We start from the raw sequence: 21,053 nt of genomic DNA on the forward strand, positions 1-21,053 counted from the left end.
GAGAAGACTAGTAGTAAGCTGGTAAGACAATGGTTTTATACGCTTCCATTGCGTATTGTTGGCGGAACTTGTCAACCATGCCATCTGTGAGACCGCTCATGTGTGGATACGGGTCACCGTAAAGATGTAGCTCCATAAACTTAGCGCATACAGGACCGCAGTGGCCAGACCTTGAGTTTTCATATGTGCCCGTTCTCCGCTGGCATGTAAAAGGAGATAGATCACGGGAGTTGTTCTTGGCCACGTAGCGGATGAGATAGGGGAGCATCTGTAGGATGGGCCTGAGAAATCGTTGAACACGTTCCTCGTCGTATAGAGAGGGCAGTGAATCTAGTACGTCGACATGTCCAGCCCGGAGGTTTATCGCAAACCCAACCCAGTGTCTGTCCGCCCATATCATTGGAGTGTATACCTTCACCACTTCTTTCATCCAGGTTTTACCAGGAAGGAGGATGAGTTTGGATATCCGCTGATCCCACCTGATTTTGTCTTTCTTAAGTGCGGCTTGAAATTGGCGATCTTTGGACTGCATTAATGAGGTGAGGGTGGGAGGCATAAACGTCGCATTCTCCATCTGTAGCACATCTTTGTGATGCATGTCTAGCATGTGCATTAGGACAGCCATGTGCTGGAGGAGAAAAGATAAAACAAACAGAGATTGAGTTAGTACTAGGTGATAGTGGGGGACATTGCTGTTTTAGAAAGTGTGTTTGCACGTACCAGAGAGTCTGTCCACTGGGAGGGAGTAGCGAGCTGGAGGAGAAACTGGTTGCTGAAGTCGAGTTTTGAAGGTGTGACGTGGAAGCTGATTTACATAGATCAACAAAATATATAGTTGATTTGTGCAAATGTAGAATGTATAGTTAGAAGAAGAAGTTTAGTGATGTTGCTTACCCTTTTTTGTTGGCTGCCATGGTTTTTGCGAAAATGTCCCATAGATCCTCCGGTGGAGGAGTGACCAAAAGGTAATGGGGGAAATCCGGGCGGTTGAGGAAAGTTTGGGCTAGGACCTTTTCTGCCTCAGACGGCTGATGCTCCTTTGTTTTTCTGGTTGGCGATGAGTCACTGAGCTCGCAAACTTCTTTACAAGTCGTTTGTGCCTGCAATATAAACGGGGCAACGATTATAATGGAGACATAGATTTGTAAGGCTAAGAGATCTATTGTCATAAACAGTACATTGAGTTCGTCCACAACCCTACGTACTGTCTTGTCTGGTGATGAATCACTAGCTTCGCCCTCGCCGTGATCCCTGTTTAGATCCTACAGCAATTAAAGGAGTGAGTGAGTGAGTTAAGAAAGAATGGTGGTTATAAGCAGAGGATTCATAAAGTATCAGTGAATGAGCAAGTGTTCTTTACTTGTTCGTTCAAACGGCAGTTAGACCCTTTAAGAGTAGCAGTTGCAGCGAAAGCATTTGGGGTGGAGTAGTGTGTAGAGAAGCCAGCGGGCTTGTTTGGAGAGCTGGTGGGTGTGGTGGTCAAAGCAGGTGGTGGGGTAAAAAGTGGATTAGGGGAGATGGTGGGTGGGGTTGTGGCAGCAGGTGTGGGGTTAAAAAGTGGTATTGGGGAGTATAGAAAGGCTGAGGAGTCGTAGATAGGCGGAGCGGTATAAGGTTCGGGTAACGTAAGACCGTGAGAAGGCGGTGATTGGGATGCTGGTTTGTTAAGAGGGGTAGCATCAAACTGTGGCAAAGTCCCTATTGGGGCGTATTGTTGTGAAAGATTTCCTTGAGGGAAGGGAGCAGGTGGGAGAGGGGTTTTTTGAGAGGTGACCGCAGTGAAAAGTGGTGATAGTTCGGTAGATGTTTGTATGGTTGGAGAATGTTGGGCGAGGGAGATAGCGGGTGGAGGAGAGTTATGGGCAGATGAGGGTGGGTCTGATGTTGGGGTGGCAGGAATGTGGTTGGGTGGTTCGTGGTCAAGGGGGTCGACGACGAGGTGGGTAGATGAATGCTCTCCGTGTTTAGGAGAGTTGTGGTTATCAGCAGGCGATGGGTGGTTATAGGTTTGATGGTTAGGAGACTGTTGGTCGACAACGAGAGGGTTAAAGGCCAGAGGGTTGTGGCTGGGAGATTTGTGGCTAGCAGAACTGTGAGTTGGTGATCTGTGGTCATGTGGTTGATGGCTAGGAGATTGGTGGTCAGTAGAGTGATGGCGGTTAAGTTGGTGGTCAGGTGAGTTGTGGTCAGTAGATAGGAGGTGGTTGGATCGTTGGCTATGAGAGGGGCTGAGGGGAGAGTGTGGACGGGGAGAGGATTTGTGGTCAGCAGAGTGGTTGTCAGCTGATAGGTGATCATTGAGAACGGGGTTGTTGAAATCAATGCGTCTAGAAGCACAATGCTGGGCACGGTATTGACTCAGAATAGGTGATCCAGAACCCAAAATGCCATCAGAGACCTGTTAAACAAATGAAACCTGAAAGTTTTAGAATCAAGCTTTTGTAATGGTTATGTATGTTGTTATGCAAGTAAAATGGGTTATCTGGTTGGTCTTACGCCTCTTAGAGTTGGGGGAATCATGATGATCATCACCTTGGAGATCATTAGACTGTGGTCGATGAGGTGCGCTCCTGCGACGATGCGTGACAACAAACTGTGGTAATAAAGAAGTGGCTCTGCTCCTTTTAAGTTGCCAGTGTAGCTTTTGTTTAAGACGCTCGTTGGATGCTCCCAACTTCGCAACTGTGGTTTCCAACCCGGTTATTCTGGCTACCATCAGGGTGGCATTGGCTTCCAAAGTAGAGATTCTAGCTTCTAACAACTCGGTGGAGGGGGCGGGGGTTGGAGTGGAGGATGCTTGCAAGCGGGTGCTGCGCCTATTTTCTGAAGGTACTGAAGTTTCTTTCCCCGCTTTGTGAGGTTTGATCGTGGACTCCATCCTTTTCCTCGGAACAGTGTGTTTCTTGTGGACGGGTTTTTCAGGTATTGGAGTAAACGTGAAAACAGGCTCCGAGCAATCTCCTCCGGGCCACATAGCTTTAGAAAAACAGTGGTTGTTGGCTATCAGCTGCTCCATGTATGTCACCTTATCATCTGTCTTTTCGTTTGGCCATACCCCCCATCCAGGATGCGGTCCCCTGACTAGCGGTATAAGTGGTGTCACCCGCAGCTGCATGAGACAGAACACACAAAGTTATCGTTGTCAGTCAGCAAAGAAAGGCAAACAAATGGCGCTTGAGGAGCTATAAACTTACAGAGGAGTTAGCTTCTACTTCTAGAACTGCGTCTAGATCAATGGATGGATGGTTAGGTAGATTAGGATCGGTAAGGTCCATTATTGTCTGGTCGTTAAAGGGAGCAGGGATCTTAGAGAGCAACATGGGTATGGCTCTGAAAGCGAGTAACTGCAATGCTAGAGGGAAGCCGGTGAGACGAAATGTTTCTTGTTTGAGCTTCAGAACAAGCATATCAACTGGGCTGTCTACGGGGTTGCCTTTCTCGAACTTAGGCGGTTTCATGCAACGCAGAGTGTGTAGGAAAGATTCGCGCCCCCAAGGGAATTCGAGGAAAGCATCTACATCGTCCAGCATCTGAACGTACCTCAGCGTACGGCGGTGAATCTGTTGGGAGGCGATCAAGACTCCATCGAGTATGATGATGAGAGCAAGCCGGATTCTCCTCCACTCATCCATTTGGTGGCCGTGCTCAAGCTCCTCAGCTAAGTCTGCAATGGTGATATTGTCGTACTTGCCTACTATCTTCTGCCACAACGGATCTTTGTGTGCGCCCTTCTGCTTGTTTGCATCCTTTCGGTTGTGGTCAGGTGCTTCGTACCCGTCGGGAAAGGAGCCACAATTAAGGCCGGTAATGGTCCCAAACTCTTCGAGGCTGAATCTAAGAGGGTCTTTACCAAACACAGACCATAGCGTGTGTTCTTGGTTGCAGCGTAACTGACGAGAGAGAAGGCTGTGTATCAGCTTACAGGAAACTGGGCACTGACGAGTTGGGAGATCGAAAAGCTTTCCGAAGGAAGATTCCCTAATCTTTGCAAACACTTCAGAACCGCGAAGGGCGTGGCAAACGAAAGCTAGAATGTTCGGCCTAGAGTAGATATTCAGACGATGACGGGGGAATCTGTCAGTGGCGAAAAGCCTCTCGGGGAGACGGGAATCACACGCGTTATCTGCAATTTTTTTTAAAAAAATTAAAATTTAAGGGTTTGCTTTCTCCGACGGAATCAAAAAGAAAGTGAAATAATGGATCTAACCTTCCATTTGGAGTTGTTCGATGAAGCGGTTGCACGGCAAGTATCAAGAACTTCTGGGTCGAGAAACCTGAGGCGAGACGATGATTCTGCGAAATCGAAGCGACGAACTTCTGGATCGAGAAACCGGAGGCGAGACGATGATTCTGCGAACTTATGGGTAGAGAATTTCGGGGGAGATAATCAGAAAGAGAAAAAGACAAGATTAGGGTTCATCGGGTTCATCGGGTTCATCGGGAGAAAAGGATTAGGGTTCGTCGAGAGTGAGTTGTTTTTACAAGAACCGTGAAAATGGAAGAAGATAAAGTAAACGGATGGTTTGTAAAAAGTAAAAGGTAAGTATCGGTTTGGTCTCGTTTTGGTTAATTAGATTGGTCTCATTGAGTGGTTAACTAGATGTCTCTGGTCTGGTTGAGGGTTATATTAGTAAACTCTGCATAGAGAAAGTGTGCTGTATCATATTGTGTCTCTGAGTGATATTAATAAGACAACATGTGTCTCTGAGGGTAAAAATTTCGTGATAAGCTCTAGTATTTATAATCACAGACTCACACTATTAAAGAAAGGTTTCGATAATTGGCGCTTCATATCCTCCTTCATCTAATGAAAATATGATATCCCGATGTAATCCTTATTCATTTTCGAAACTAATTATTGTTTAAAAGATTCAAATTTTCAAATTTTCACCGGTAAGTTGATTTTGTTATACACGTGGATGTTCTTAGTGTTACGTTACCCTCGACGTTTAATGCCACGTGGCAATGTACCACTGCATTAAGCAAAGGTTGTAATGAATACGGCGCGGCTTATTAATTGGTGTCCGTGTTTAAATCAAGCGTGCAGACTCTTTGGCCGGCGAACGAGGAGTTCTTCTTCTTAGGGTAATAGATTTGTGAGATTTTTTTCTGATATAAATGTAAAATCTGAGAATTTAGTCCTCTGAAGTTTCAGGGTTTAATGCAGTAGACATGGCTGGTGAAACCCCGAAGCAAAGAATTTTGGATAGGTTAAGCAATCTACCTGATGAGTTGCTATGTAAGATACTCTCTGACCTTACCACCAAGGAATCGGTCTGCACAAGCGTTCTATCGAAACGATGGAGAAATGTATGGTTGAATGTTCCAGTGCTGGACTTAGATTCCAGAAAATTCCCATATAAGAATGTCTTTAAGAGTTTCATGGATAGGTTCTTGGGTTCTGAAAATGAGCAACAATTGGAGAGGTTCGAGCTGGTCTATAATGTTTACAAGCATGATGAATCTCGTTTCGAGTCTTGGATCGATGCCGCCGTTATTAGGCGTAGGGTTCGTCATCTTGTTGTTCATAATAAGGTGAACGATGATGAGTTACTCAAGATGCCTCCGTCTCTCTTATCGTCTGAGAGATTGGTGAACTTAAATCTCTATTGTGTGTTGTTGGATCATCCTGAATCTGTATTCTTGCCTTGTCTCAAGATTATGCGTCTGAAGGGGGTCAGGTACAATGGTGGTGATTCGACTATGGAGACTTTAATATCAAGCTGTCCTGTTCTCGAGGAGTTATCCATAGTCTATTGTGACGATCTGGAATCTCTGTGTGTGCGCTCCCAGTCACTAAAGAGCTTCAAACTACGGAATTGGTATGACGATAGTGACGGTCGTGTTGTAGCAATTGATGCTCCAAGACTTGAGCGTCTGACTCTCACTGATCACGTGTCTAACAACTTCATAATACACAGTATTGGTCCCTCTGCAAAGGTAAACATTGATGTTCTCTTTGATGTGGAAAATGGTGACCCGCTGGAGCCAGTTGATTCTTCCAAGCTCCGTAAATTTCTCACCGGCTTATCTACCGTCAGCGACATGATCCTCTCTGCTGACACTCTAAATGTATATATACATGGTTGATTCAATAGCCTTGTACAGTTTTGTTATCACATCTCTCAGTGATTTTCTTTTATCCCTTGCTGCACAGGTTATTCTCATGATTACTGTGAAATGGAACAGCTGCCTCACTTCTCCAACTTGTCTTTCTTGCATGCTCGCTTCCAAGAAACTGCGTGGGAAATGTTGCCAGCCTTCCTTGGGTGTTGCCCAAATCTACAATCTGTCGTCTTGGTGAGTCTCATTTACTCATGCTCTAGTATAAAACCACGTCGACATTTATTATGATTAACTCAAAACTCAAACTCCTCTCGGGCTGTAATTTTTTTCAGGAGTTTGATTGTCTTCCAGAGACGGAGGAGGTTGATCTTTCGCTAGTGCCACAATGTTTCCAATCATCTCTCGAGTTTGTTCACCTGAAGACACCTTACGATAGACGCATGAAAAAGAAAGGGAGACCACTCACAGGAACCTCAAGTAAGATGAAATTAGCAAAATACTTCCTAGAGAATGCTGCAGCTCTCAAGAAACTGACTCTCAGTTGGAGTTTCTGTAACATCATAAAAAAAAATCAAATCGATTCCAAGAAGCTCTACGGGGTGTGAAGTAGTCATGTGTTAGTTTAGGCAGCTTATGATTGTTGTTCCTTGTTTAATACTCTTTACTGGTTACTAGGTCCGTGTCCGCGCTACGCGCGGATATTGTGTGAAGTTAAAATTTGTGTATGACCATAGTTGTGGCTGTTTATGGTTGTTGTTGCAATAGATTTAAAGTAATTTTAAAAAGGAATATATGAAATTAAGTATTTTAAGATTTATTGTTCATTTTTTTTATGGAGATGAAGTGGGAAGTGAATCGATAGAGATGTAAAAGTAGAGGGAAGTTTCTGTTTTTGTTGTGTATAGTGGCTTTCTGTAGTAATGGAAATTAAATTAACGTGTGTGAAAATTAGAAATACAGTAAAACATCTATAAATTAATAATCTCTATAAATTATTATATTTTGCCAATCCCAACTTAGGTCAGTTTAAAATTTAACACAAATCAATAAAATAATAAGATAATAGTTTTTTTTAAAAAATTCTATGCAAATATATGGTCCCTTTAAAATTATGGTAATTCTCCTAAGTAGACTATTTTCAAATTTTTGTCATAAAAATAGACCACAAAGAGAAAAATGACCATTTTTTTTCATTTAATAGATAAAATGACTCTAATACTCTATTATATTTTAAAAAAATATTTTTTTTTTTTAAATATTTTTTTAAAAAGAATATTTTTTTTTTAAAAATAATTTATTTTTGTAGTTTTAGATTATATGTTTTCAAATTCGAACTTTTTATAAAGTTTTTTTGAATTTTTTTATTTTTTTTTTCAAATTTTCTTTTTGTAATTCAAAAATACTTTTTAAAAGTATTTTTAAATTTTTATTTTAAAATTTTTAATATTTATTTTTAATTTATAAATTTTAAAACTCAATCCTAAATCTTCACCCCTTAACTCAAAACCGTAAGGTTTGAATTAATTAACCATAGGGGTATAAATATATATTGACCCCTTTAATGATATATTTTGGTCATTTTGATCTTAAAAGTCTGTATTTGTGATAAAAACCTTTTTAGTGCTATCATAGAGTATTTCTCTTAAAACTATAAATTAATAATTTATCTGTATACATGTTTTATATAAATAAGAACGTATTATTATATTGTTTGTTTTATATATTTTTGATGAGATTTAGTATATATGTTTTTTTATCTGTATACATGTTTTATTATTATCTGTATATATGTTTGTTTATTATATTTAAAACCGCATTTAAGTTTTATGCAATACATACATCAAATAATATAATAAAATTAATATAAATTCAATTTTTTAAAAATCACAATTAATGTATATACACTAAAATCAGATATTTTCTTATCTTAATATAAATATATCTTAAAATATGAAATCTAAATAAGGAAATTTTTGTAAATTAATATCTCTATAAATTAATAAAATTTCAAATTCTCAACATTATTAATTGAAATATTGTTCAGCATTATGGTGTTTTGAATTTGGAAATAATCTTTTAAAAGTGTGTTTAGGCTTCCATTAATAAAATTATTGGAAATTAAGTAATATTTGCACTAACTAATAAAACATATAATGATAATTTGAAATTTTGCATTATGATTTTTTTAGATTATTATATTAATTTATTTTGTTATTCATGGTTTGCATATTTGCATGGATGTCCATGCCAAAAGATGAATAATTCTATTTCAATGATTAGTGATAGTATATATTTTAATTATTTTTAATAAAATATATGGTTTCTAAATATATGTAATTTTTTGTAACTTTTATTATTATTTTTATGTTTTACTCTTTATTTCCTTTTTTATATTAAAGATTATCAACTCAGACCGAATACTTAGAAAATCTGTATCGTATGGATTTTGTTTCTTGAAAAAATCGTATGGAAAAGTTGATGTAAATATTTTTTATAAAGTTAATAAGATTATGTATACATGTACATATATATGATATATTTCACTAAAGACTGTAACATATAAAGTGTATATTGTCATGTTTAGAAATTTAGTTAAATTTGTTTTGTAGTATCTAATTTTGTATGCCATGAAATATTTAAAACCAAAATTTTGCCATGTTGTGTTTTATTTCAAAGTTATAATAGGGCTGATTGGTTGGGATGTAATAAGAGACTTTAGCTTTAATTTTTACTTATAACCACAAAAATTACCAATCTTGTTTTATCTAGTCTTTGAAGATAAAGTAAAAAAAAAATGGTTGTAACAACCTATCTAAAATATTATTTTGTAAGCTCTAGAGAAAAAAATACTGTTGTAGGAATATATTTCCATTTTTATTATTTTCATTTAATTATTACAGCTACATTAGATACAACTACATTAAATGCACCTACATCAAAAGAATCATATAAACAAATTTTATAGTAAAAAATAAACAATACTGAAAGCTAAAATATAATATTTGCATTCGTAATTTTTATTTTTTATATTGAAATTGTAATTTTAATTATGTAAGAGGATAAAAGTTAAATTTTGAAAAATGGAATATAAGGTTAGCTTATAAAATTGTTGATTGCACTATCTTTCAGTACATTTTTATTTTGGTTATTTAACCTAATTAACCCTATAAAGATTGGATTATTTTTGTTTGATGTTTCTCATTAAGCTTGGTTCGCACGCATTTTAACAAAATAATGATATCCTAACTAATATGCACAATGCATCGTAAATACAGATCTCGGTGTTTAGAAAAAACCATGGAATTAACCAATATAAAAATTCAGCTTAATGAGAGTGAAACGACTCTTCAGTTCCCAATTCTCAATGGCACGTGTGACTGCAAGGACCCTTTGAGGTAGCCGTCCTCAAAGTATCCTCTTCGATCCTTTATCCGCCTATGTTCTTGTTCATATGTTGATCTGTGATTGAACGACAGACCATTATATTAACAGAACAAACAGAAAAATCTCACAGCTAAGTCAACATAACAGATCACGAACAAAACTCTGTTTTGAGGCAAGCTGTTTAACAGCAGATGGAAATTATTGGCTGACCAAATCTAAGGTTGTAAGTTTGCAGTTCACTAATAGTAGAAAATACTTATATGCAAGGGATGAACCTCATATCTTCATTATACTTTCTAAGTTCATTAAAATTAACCATAGATTAGGAAATTAATTAGAAGCTCTGAATTAACCATGCGATCATAAAGTCACTGTTATGCTTCATTGTGATGAATGTCACATGCCAGCCAAATACCTGTACATATTGAACTTTGGACTATCACGTTTCTTGAAACAGCTGTTCATAACTTCACATTCCTCAGAGAAATGATGGTAAAATATTTTAAAACAAAACTAAAGGCTTAAAATATCCAAAATCTAACAAACCATGAGTTGGTTACCTTTTGACTTCTCACTAACTAAAGCTGTTAACTATACCAGTGCTTACATGAACGTAGATACCGTTAAACTTCATCTCTCGTCTCCGATCTAAAACGGTCAAATCACAAACACATAAGTAAAACAAATATCAGAAATGCAGAGCCTAGATTCAAAGCTCGCTGTGTCGTTGGAGGATGAATTTAGTGTCTCATACCTCAATCTCAGTTCTAGGGCTTTAGTTTAAGAAGAATTATAATCTGGAAAATTACAAATAAGATCGAGTATTTTTTAACCCGACAAACATTCTTCTACCTAGCAAAATGTAAGATTGGTGGATGTTAATAAAATAGGTCTGGCCCCCATCAAATCCGCAGAATCAATCAAGAAAATAAGTCAAGCCAAAGAGTCAGTTTTACGAAGCAACCACAAACTGAATTAAAGAAAGCTGAAAAAAATTTCATGTTACCATGAGATATTGACCGAATATATACATGATTACATCAACAGGAGGATTTAAATACGAAGGATTCACCAGGGTAAAGACGGTCCATCATGAAGACTGTTGACGAAACAATGAACGCCACTATAGGGATTGGAAGGATTTGTCCAATGGATACAGCAACTTTCTCTGCGTAACCTCTACACAACTGAGACAAAGAAGACATCAGAAATTTAAGACTTTAGTTATTATCAACAGCTAAACATATGAAAACGGATTACAACCAGAAACGTCTCCAACACTAACTCACTCAAATGTCATGTTACTGAATACTAAGTCACTAAGAACATGAGTGTGAGAATCGAGCAGTATATTCACACTAAGCTTATAATCAATTTCACATATATCAGTGGAACTTGACACAGACTGAGTATTATTATCCCTTACCACAATCTTGTAAACTAAGTAATATCTACCTGGTCACCTATTTTCAAGCTAGAGTTGACTTGTCGATGGATTTGATGGATATGAATCACTCGAGAGCGGGTATGGCTAGAGAGTAAAGACCACGTCTCTGGAGAGTATCAGAGTGATTCAGAGCAGCGGCATAAATGAGCTTCGACGAAGTTGTTTATATAGGAGTAACAAAAGGAGGTGGAACGATTACATTTTTATGAAGAAAGAAGAAAATAACAGAAATGAATGAGTATGATGGGTCGACATAATTACACAGTAATGGCGAGTTGGATAGACGGTTGGATTTTCCGAAGGTGAACGATGACGGCGAGGGAGAGAGTCGAAGATCAATAATCAATTGGAAACATTGATTTTTTTCTAAATGGGCCACTTTCTTTTATTTCAGCCCAGTCGAGTTGGTCCTTTTCTATTTTTTGTGCGTAAACAAAGTGATGATGTGGCAGATTCAAATCTCCTGATAGGTGGATTATTTTTGAGGACGTGGAGGCTCTCTCCTTTTAGTATATTCAACTTTTAGTATAGTATAGATTTTATTTGAGTCCCGACTTTTAATTTTCCAATTCTGGTTATTTCATTTGAGTCCCGACTTTTACTTTTCCAATTATGGTAAAATACTAACGCTGAATCTATACATGACGTTAGAGAAGAAACCTGTTGCTGTTGGGTATGATAGTTATAGAGAAGAATAATATTATATGACTAATAATCAGTTACCAGATTCTTTGCTTTGTGAGATACTTTTCCATCTTCCCACTAAGGATGTGGTCGAGACTAGCGTTTTATCTTGCAGATGGAGAGATCTTTGGCATTCGTGCCTGGACTGGATTTGAAGTTTAATGGCTTCACAGATTTTCATAAAAAATATATTCTTATCAACAGATTTATAGATTTGAACAGTAACGTGTGCTTGCAAAGAATTAAGCTGATGTATATTGGATATGAGTACAATGCTTATAACGTGATGAACGATAGACACTGTGATTAAGCAGAGAATTCAACATTAAACTTTAGAAACACTGGTGTGATTCTCTTGTTATAATCCTCAGGTTTGCTCTCTCTCTCTCTCTCTCTGAACATCGATGATGAAAAAATGCCTAAGTTAACATGTTTTGATCTTTAACGCAAGCAAATTGTGAAATTGGATCTTCTGATTTGCTTTTAGTTTTAATAACAGGAATTGGATAGGCCAAACATATAGAATAATAATTTTGGTCACTTTAATTATTTCAAATGAACCGAAAATGTTCACCTTTTTAATGATATCCAGTAAATACGTTTATCCCACTGCATGCATTATATTGGTATATATATTATACTATATAGCCCACACGTTCACTGAAAGAAAATGTATATGTACATATATCCCACACGAGCAAATACGCCCTCGTACGTTTGAAATCCTTACAACAATCCTTTCAATTACAAATTTTGCTTCTCTTGATTACATATATATGATCAAAAGCTTTCCCGTTTGTTAAGGCACGAAAGGATGAACTTTATTCCATGATATAAGCAAAAAAAAAAACTTATTGATGTGGAATTATATGTAATCGCACGCGAATGAAATATCATCATACCTAGGTTACTTTACGGTTCCTCATTTTACTCTTACCATCTTCCTTAATTACCCGCAGCGTGTGAATATCTTCATCATTAGAGATTTTATTACCTTTATTCCTACTTTTAAAGTTTAAAATATTAAAGTCTTACAACATTAGCAAAGTTAGTATAACTTTCATCCACACAGATATAGCAGTATTAGCTAGTGCCGAATCTGAATCAAAAAGAGAAGCTGGTCAGATCTGATAATATTACTCACCAAGAACTGTATGATGTTGACTTGGAATGGGATAATGACACTGGATATATATGTTTTCTTTTGCATGTGATGCAAACTAGTTGCCTCTACCCCTGGCAACCTCTGAATAATATGAAACACAACCCCACACTTTTGGAACTCGATTCTTCTTCATATATCTATCTTGACCCAATATTTATTTCGACCCATTTGGACCATCGGTTTATGGAGAATTCGTTTTGAATACGTGTCATGCAGAATTTTCTTTTGCCATTTAACCAGTAGCAATATATTTATGCTAAGGTTATATTTAGTATCATCTCTTATATACTAAAGCGCAAGTCACCTGACGAATCAAAATAAGACATGTGGACAATTTTTATTAAAAAAAAAGTTTATTAAAAGATTCTGATATCGATATTGTAAAACTAAAAAAAAACTAAATCCCTATATTTTCTCAATTATCACCACTACGTTCAAAAAAACCACCTCTACGTTAAGGATAAAAATCACGATCAAAAACTGTTTTATCTTCTATTTATGGCTTGATTCTTCTTCTGTTGAGTTCTTCCTCTGATCAAAAAAAAATTCCATACAAGTTTATAATTACTCTTTTTTAATATTTTTTTCTAAATAATTACTTTTGATTTAGACTCGGTTTCGTCTTATTCTCAGTTGATAATCTTTTTATTGTTCATTTCAGGTTAAAGATGACATCTGAGTGTGTCTTTGTTAGAAAGCTTAAAATTTCAATAAAAATAAAAGGTTTGCAGCAGCTAAGGTAACGACAATTTTTTCCAAAAGAAACAAGCATCTCAACTCTATTGTCTACAAAATGAGTATTTACAAATACGTTCTTTATATTTTCTATATTTATGACACTACTTGCCTTGGTTTTGCATTAAAATTAAAATCAGAAACGGAGAAGGAAGAGGAAACTAGACAAACAAAACAAAAGGGAGATCAGCCTTCTCTGCAAACATTAGTACAAGGAAACAAGAATGAAAACAAGCGGTATCCTTAGTTATTCTCTGATTTTCTTTCCTATATACCTTACTCTTTTAGAATTTTTTTTAACACAATGTTACTCTTTTAGGATCTCCATTTTATTTTATTTTTTTTAATATAAAGGATCTCCATTTTATTTTTGTAGCTTTTCAAAAATCATATCTCATTGCTAACAAATAATGGTGTGATGTTATTCTGTCCAGGGAAAAAAAGTATCAGCAACTATGACGAAGCAAACTGGTATTTACAAATTTGTTTGTTATGGTTTGACTATTTCATAAAATTGTATTTTTCTTAAAACAATGCCTATTATATTAGACTATCTTGCAATTTTTTGTAAGTGTATTATATAAAAAGTGACTATTTTACACATGTTTAGTTTCATGATTTTTAAAATATTAATTATAAGTAAAATTAATTTAAATAAGACTTAATTACAAAACAAATGCAAATAAAACTGATTGGATCAAACATGATATTTCTTGGTGTTATCCAGCTCCAAAAAAATATGTCTAATTAAGTTCAGTTTTGATTAAAAGATAAATAAGACTGTTACAATTTGATTTTTAAAAGAAGAATTTAAATGCATGCAAAAATTTACCCGTGCTTAGCACGGGACGACAATACTAGTTATATATAAACTGCAAATTCACGGAACACATATATCGTATCGATCATCATTCATCTATATTTGTACTCGATGAGGTCTTCTATACCATGCGTTAAGTTTGAGATATACAAATCTCATAAGTCATAACCTGCAAAATACTGTGAATACAAGTTCATGGAGATTTATTCCAAATACCCCCGGTTTAGATTTATTGTGAATAGATTGTCCCCATTCTTTTTTTTTATCAACAGATTGACCCCATTCATAGATACATAAACCTACCCTTTACAATGTATTAGTAGACAACGTCCTAGAAGAGAAGTAAGAACGTAATTAATCTCGTTTTTTACCCATTTCACATTAGTATTTTCTTCCAGCAATTATCTATACAATACTAAAAGGAATATATGAGCCTCATTTAGGCCATCCACGTAAAAATCGACCAATAGGAACCCTGCATTCAGACACGTCATCACAGCTTTGGTATCTATAATGTTTTTCATTTGGGCTTTCGGAATAGTTGGCCCAGAGCCAGGCGTGACCACGATTCTTTATCTTTAATGCCGACATCATGTTAACCCTAATTTCATCTTCTTAGCGGTACACCAAAACTGAGTAACCGATTCACCACGATCTGTGTTGAAGTCATAAACTTAACATTTAATCTCAGTACTTCTCATTACATCACAAACCTTTGATCTCTTCGGATTCTTCACGATTGGAGCTTATAAATAGGCGTTTATGCGAACTGGGTCGTGGTGGGATCGGAGTGGTTTACAAGACGAGTCTCCAGGAAGGGCGTCCTGTGGCAGTCAAAAAACTGACCGACTCGGGTCTGATCAAGTCGCAGGAGGAGTTCGAGAGAGAGATGAGAAAACTCGGCAAACTGATGCATAAGAATATCATTAAGATCAAAGGGTACTACTGGACGCAATCTCTGCAGCTCCTGAGCTATGAGTTTGTCTCAGGGGAAGCTTATACAGACATCTCCATGGGGACGAGTGCGTTTGCTTGACTTGGCGTGAATGATTCAGCATCATTCTTGGGATAGCGATAGGTCTTGCTTATCTGCACAGGAGTAACATCGCTCACTACAATCTGAAAGCAACGAACGTGCTCATAGACGCAGCTACATGAGAGGCCAAAGTCGCTGACTTTGGGTTGGCTAGGCTATTTGCCTTGGCGCTGGACAGGTGTGTCTTGAGCGGAAAGGTAAAGAGCACGTTGGGGTACACAGCCCTGAAGTTTGCATGCCGGACGGTCAAGATAACAGAGAAGTGCGATGTGTACGGGTTTGGGATCTTGGTGCTGGAGGTGGTAACGGGGAAGAGGCCGGTGGAGTATGCGGAGGACGACGTGATGGTGCTGAGTGAGACGGTGAGAGAGGGGTTAGAGGAAGGGAGAGTGGAGGAATTCGTTGACGGTAGGCTGAGAGCGAACTTTCCGGCGGAGGAGGCAATACCAGTGCTAAAACTAGGGTTGGTATGTGGGTCCTAAGTGCCCTCGAATAGGCCGGAGATGGAAGAAGTGGTGAAGATAGTAGAGCTCATACAGTGTCCCTCTCAGGAGTTTGACTGACGACGACAAAATGGAACAATATTTCTTTATTCCTTCTTCAGTTTTAATATGTATAAAAGTTCCATCTTCTTCTAAAGAAAGGTTTTGTTTTATTATGAGTTTATCATGCTAGCTGAGCTCAGTTCAAGGAATCTTTCACACTTGGGGGGTTTCATTGTAATCAAAATGTTGAAGGTTGTTTTTGGTTCATAAAGTAGATCAAAATGTTTGAGGTTTCTCTGTTTGTTATGCCCTTTCTATCATTCCCACATTTTTATTTGAATCTTTGAACATACATTAACATATTCAGAAGATGAGGAAAATAAGCGTAATGGAGAATACATAGTACATTTGAAAATCTTGATTTTGAAGGGATGTACAGTCGGTCAGCAAAATGATAAAGCAAAAATAAAAGGGAAATAGAGAAATCCACCACCACCACCATTGTGAAGTGAGAGACCCCAAGGTCCAAAGCTTAAATTCCAAGCATAAGCTTTTTCTGTAATGCTTTCATTATTATAGAGTTTCGAGAGCTCCCACACACGTACTCATTTCTTTTCACCTTTTTTTTGTGACGCTCTTCTTTTCACCTTTATTATAGATAAATAATTTACGGTTATGATGAAGTGCTCACTTAGCGAATGAATGCTATAAAATATAGTACTCATTTTCATTTTAACACAGACTGCTGCAAGTAAGTGTTATAAACTTATAATCTAAAGTAAGTTTTCCGAGCAATTTTTCATATTAAATAAGTTCAAACTAATATGAACATTATTTATTTTACACTATTACTTAAAATATTTCTGAATTAAAAGAAAACTTTTCCACTTTGATTATATGTTTTTTTCTTAACACTTTAATTATATGTTTGTTTTCAAATAATATATATTCTTCTTCTTCGTATACTTCCAAATAGTTACTCGAAATTTGCATTTGTCAAAAATTTAACAATATATGATGTACACAGTACAAATCCAAATGATTAAGAAGTATATAGTTAAGTTTCAAGGGCGTTAACACTTAAAAATAAAAACTCTCACCTTTAAGCAAACGGCAACGATATGAATTGAAATACCTTAAATATTTTTTTGTGAGATCATAGATCTAAATGTTAAATTATAATATAAAAATCTTATAATATTAAAAATGTTATAAAATTAACAAATATTACGTGTGAAACGCGAAAAATGAGTTATCAAAACATATAACATATACAAATGCATAATTATAATATTAAAATTTTGAATGACGAAAAATTGTAATTTTTGGTATTGCAGTTTAAAGAATACATATAATTTTAAAATTAATTAAATATTTTGAAATATTTAATAAAATTTATGATATATTTAAGTTACTAACCCGCCCGTAGGGCGGACCAAACCCTAGTTTTTTTAATAATGAGAAATACATGTTTCCGATTAGATATAACACCATTTGCAAAGAAAAAAAAGATAGAAAAGTTGCTTGCATATGAGGACAAACGAAAATTATTGTCTACCAAAGACAATAATGGATGAATAAGATGATGAGTGGTGTTATTGTGTTATTTACTGTATTAAAGTTAAGATCATTATAATCTGGCGCAGATTTTTCAGATTTGCCATAATTACTTATTGTAGACAATCATGCACGTTCGCATCATTATATTTTAACTCTCTTTCGGTGCAATTTTACCCTACTATTCGCAATTATCAAATTATATGCTCACGAGTTAATGTATTCATTCATTCGCCTGCCATAATGAGGACTATAAAAATACACTAATTTGAAAATAAAATTAAAGTGTTCGTTTAATTAAATGCTATATAGTTACCATTCATTGCAGTTTGAATTTTGAACAAGGACGTGCTGTATCTTCAAAATAATGTATCTGAGTTTTATTAAAAGATTGCTCATATCTTACGCTCGTTTCAACGGCTATTACCATGATTGTATACATACCTGATTAATTATGCTAAACCTAATCGAAACTTGACCTAATTAGGCCAGCAACTTTCGGCCACCCTCTGCTTATACCATCCACGGATATTTAGTCTTTTTTTATGTTTCCAAATTTAAAGTTTGTAAAACTCAATGATAGAAAACTAGATAAGCATCCAGTTAATTTATCCATGAAGAAAAAATAATGGAGAGGTGATAAACCAATTTTCACTTTAAAGAAAACAAGAGCAAGTATGAACCACTTAATAAGTGAAAGAAAAAAACTGAAACATAACAAACGAACTAAAATATATTCGCATTAGTCGAACTTATGTATTAAATACGAAGCATCCACGCACTAAACATATGTAATGGCACAACCGTACGTGAGCAAACAAAGCACTAATTAACAAAAGGACCAAAACTCTCAAATCCTTTGAATTTGAGATATATATTCAAATATTCAATGCAACCCTAATTTGATAGTCAATTATACAGCTTCATTGGAAATTAGGCAGTCTTAACCACATGTGTTTATACGATTGGGAGAACTAAAAATGTTGTGGATATTCGAATGCTTATTATGCTTTCTAAAATACACGTTGTTGCTCATCACAAAAGTTTAAATTATCTAACAAACATATTATATTGACCCAGAAGATGACAATCCACAAAATAAAAGAAACGCTTTTGCTTTTCTCCCCGAATAAAACACATTCGCTCGAATAAGTTTTCCCCCTTTATCCGTAGTGGAAGCCAAGCCACAACACAACTTATATTATATATTGTTGAACCACATTAACACAAAATTTATATGTCAAAAAAGTATTATTCGACCATAACCAATATGATCAGCTTCCATATATTTGCTGACTCAGAGTTTGAACACAGATATTATAACGTTGCTTTTTCATGATTGTTCATTTGTTTGGTTTTTAGTTTCATGTACTAAAAATAAGACAGATAAAATGGACCAAGTCCATGTGCATTGTTCTCTCGACGAGATCGGACTTGAGTAGACCCTCGTGCAGAATATTGGGCCCCACTATTATCCACACGCTTCTGGCCTCCTAACTCACACGTGTATGAAAATCGACACCGTTGGTCAAAGCTCCCATCAAACTCAGATCTAACGGTTACGACATTTGACCGAGCAAGACACTCTTTGATTTTTGACCCTATACCAAACAATTAGTTGAATTTCTGTGAATTATTTCATATTAAATACAACATTTAATTCTCTCTATTATTTTGTACTATTAAATACAACATTTAATTCTTATATTTGACCTCTCAACTGTACAACTAATATTTTTTGCTAATAAACTACCATAGTATTACATGAAACTATTATGTCTTGGGAATATATAGGACCGAATGTTTTTTCGTATGTGTAAAGATAAAGAATATATCAAGAAAACTATATAGTATGTTTATAGGTTCAAAACGGTGACGCAAGCGTGCGTTTGACTCTGTCTTTAAAACCACCACCACTCACTTCCTTCCCCCACCTTTCACTTAACACAACAATAGCATCATCATCTCTAACTTTATTTTTCCCGCATTTTCTCTTCAGACTTTCTCTGATTATTTTTTCAACGAAACGATGGGGAGAGATGAAACCGAGATGTACATTACGGTGCCTACCTTCTTCAAGTGTCCGATATCTCTCGACGTTATGAGATCTCCCGTTAGTCTCTCCACCGGCGTCACCTACGATCGTCCAAGTATCCAGCGGTGGCTCGACGGAGGCAACAACACTTGTCCCGCCACTATGCAGATTCTCAAATCAAAGGATCTCGTTCCTAACCTCACTCTCCAACGGCTTATCAAAGCCTGGTCCGACTCCGTCGGTAGTCCCACCGCCGCTAGCTCTCCGGATCCGGCGTCTGCTCGAGGGATCCCGACGGTGGAAGAAGTGAATGATTCGTTGATGAGACTGAGTCAAGAGAAGGACGACGAGATTCGTCTGGAGATTCTAACGAGAATCGTTCGGTTCGTTAAAGATTCGGAAGCGAACAGAGAGTTTCTCTCCGGGAAAGAGGATCTCGTACCAATGCTCGTCGATATCGTCTCCGCTGCGACGACGGCGAAGATCAAGCTAGCTTTTATAGCGATTAAGGTTTTGGATACTATAATCAAGAAAGGTAACGAGGGAGATCGAGAGCGGTTATCGAAACTGATGTTGTTGACCAACGGTGGAGATTGCTTGACGGCGATTCTCCTCGCGATTCAGCGCGGGGATCTAGAATCGAAGATCGAAGCCGTTAGTGTTTTGGAGGTTATCGCATCCTACGACGCGAAATCGAAGACGATGATCGCAGAGCGCGAGGGGATTCTAACGGAGCTAATCAAATCAATCAGCACAGAGTCGGATCCTAATTTGATCGAAGCGAGTTTATCATTCCTAATCACAATCTCGAAATCAAAACGAGTGAGATCGAAACTAATCGCGGCGAAAACGATCACGAGGATCAAAGACATTCTACTAACGGAGGAGACGACGAGCGTCGCGGTGACGGAGAAGTGTCTGAAGTTGCTGGAGATACTATCGTCAAAGCGGGAAGGTAGATCGGAGATTTGCGAAGGTGGATGCGTGGAGGGAGTGGTGAAGAAGCTGTTGAAAGTATCGACGACGGCGACGGAGCACGCCGTGACGATTTTGTGGTGTTTGTGCCACGTGTTTAAGGAAGATAAGACGGTGGAGGAGACGGTGGAGAGGAGTAACGGCGTGACGAAGCTGTTAGTGGTGATTCAGAGCAACTGCTCGCCGATGGTGAGACAAATGGCGAAAGATCTGATAAAGGTTTTGAAGGTTAAGTCATCTGCTTCTGCTTTGGCTGCTTACCAGACCAAGACCACTCATATTATGCCATTTTGATTTTTGTTATAATAAATCTTTTTTAGTGGAGATATGTTACAGTCAACTGTTTTGAATGTAGATTTCGTGTAAATCTTTTTTGCTTAGTGTGATCAGTTTTACTAATATTCATTTTTTCATTCTCGTTTCTGATTTTAGTTTCGCCTAATTTAATTAGTAAGTTATATATTTTGTCTTCAAAATACTTTTTAACAGTTAAAATGGTTAAAATATCGTATGTTTCAAACTTGTAGCATATATTTAAAACACATTAGCAATTTCGAAGTGGCATATTTTTAATAGATTTATAGTTTTTTTATATACTACTAGATAGTACTAGCCTAGTTACTACTAGGGAATAAGGGAAGGGATCAAACGACTAATATCTGAT

General features: G+C 36.7%; 1 protein-coding gene and 1 pseudogene across 1 annotated transcript; both read left to right on the forward strand.

The window, feature by feature from the left end:
- Positions 1 to 4,150: 4,150 nt before the first annotated feature.
- LOC103869792 lies at positions 4,151 to 18,121 on the forward strand (annotated as a pseudogene).
- A 242-nt stretch (positions 18,122 to 18,363) lies between these two features.
- On the forward strand, positions 18,364 to 20,812 carry LOC103869533 (U-box domain-containing protein 29). Its single transcript, XM_009147618.3, has one exon. The coding sequence runs from the start codon at positions 19,409 to 19,411 to the stop codon at positions 20,681 to 20,683; it is 1,275 nt and encodes a 424-aa protein (XP_009145866.1). The 5' UTR covers positions 18,364 to 19,408; the 3' UTR covers positions 20,684 to 20,812.
- Positions 20,813 to 21,053: the final 241 nt, after the last annotated feature.

The sequence above is a fragment of the Brassica rapa genome, chromosome A05 (assembly GCF_000309985.2).
Source record: "Brassica rapa cultivar Chiifu-401-42 chromosome A05, CAAS_Brap_v3.01, whole genome shotgun sequence".
NCBI classification, from domain to species: Eukaryota; Viridiplantae; Streptophyta; class Magnoliopsida; order Brassicales; family Brassicaceae; genus Brassica; species Brassica rapa.

Coding starts and splice junctions, on each gene's coding strand:
- LOC103869533 (XM_009147618.3), top strand. CDS start 19,409: ATGGGGAGAGATGAAACCGAGATGTACATTACGGTGCCTACCTTCTTC.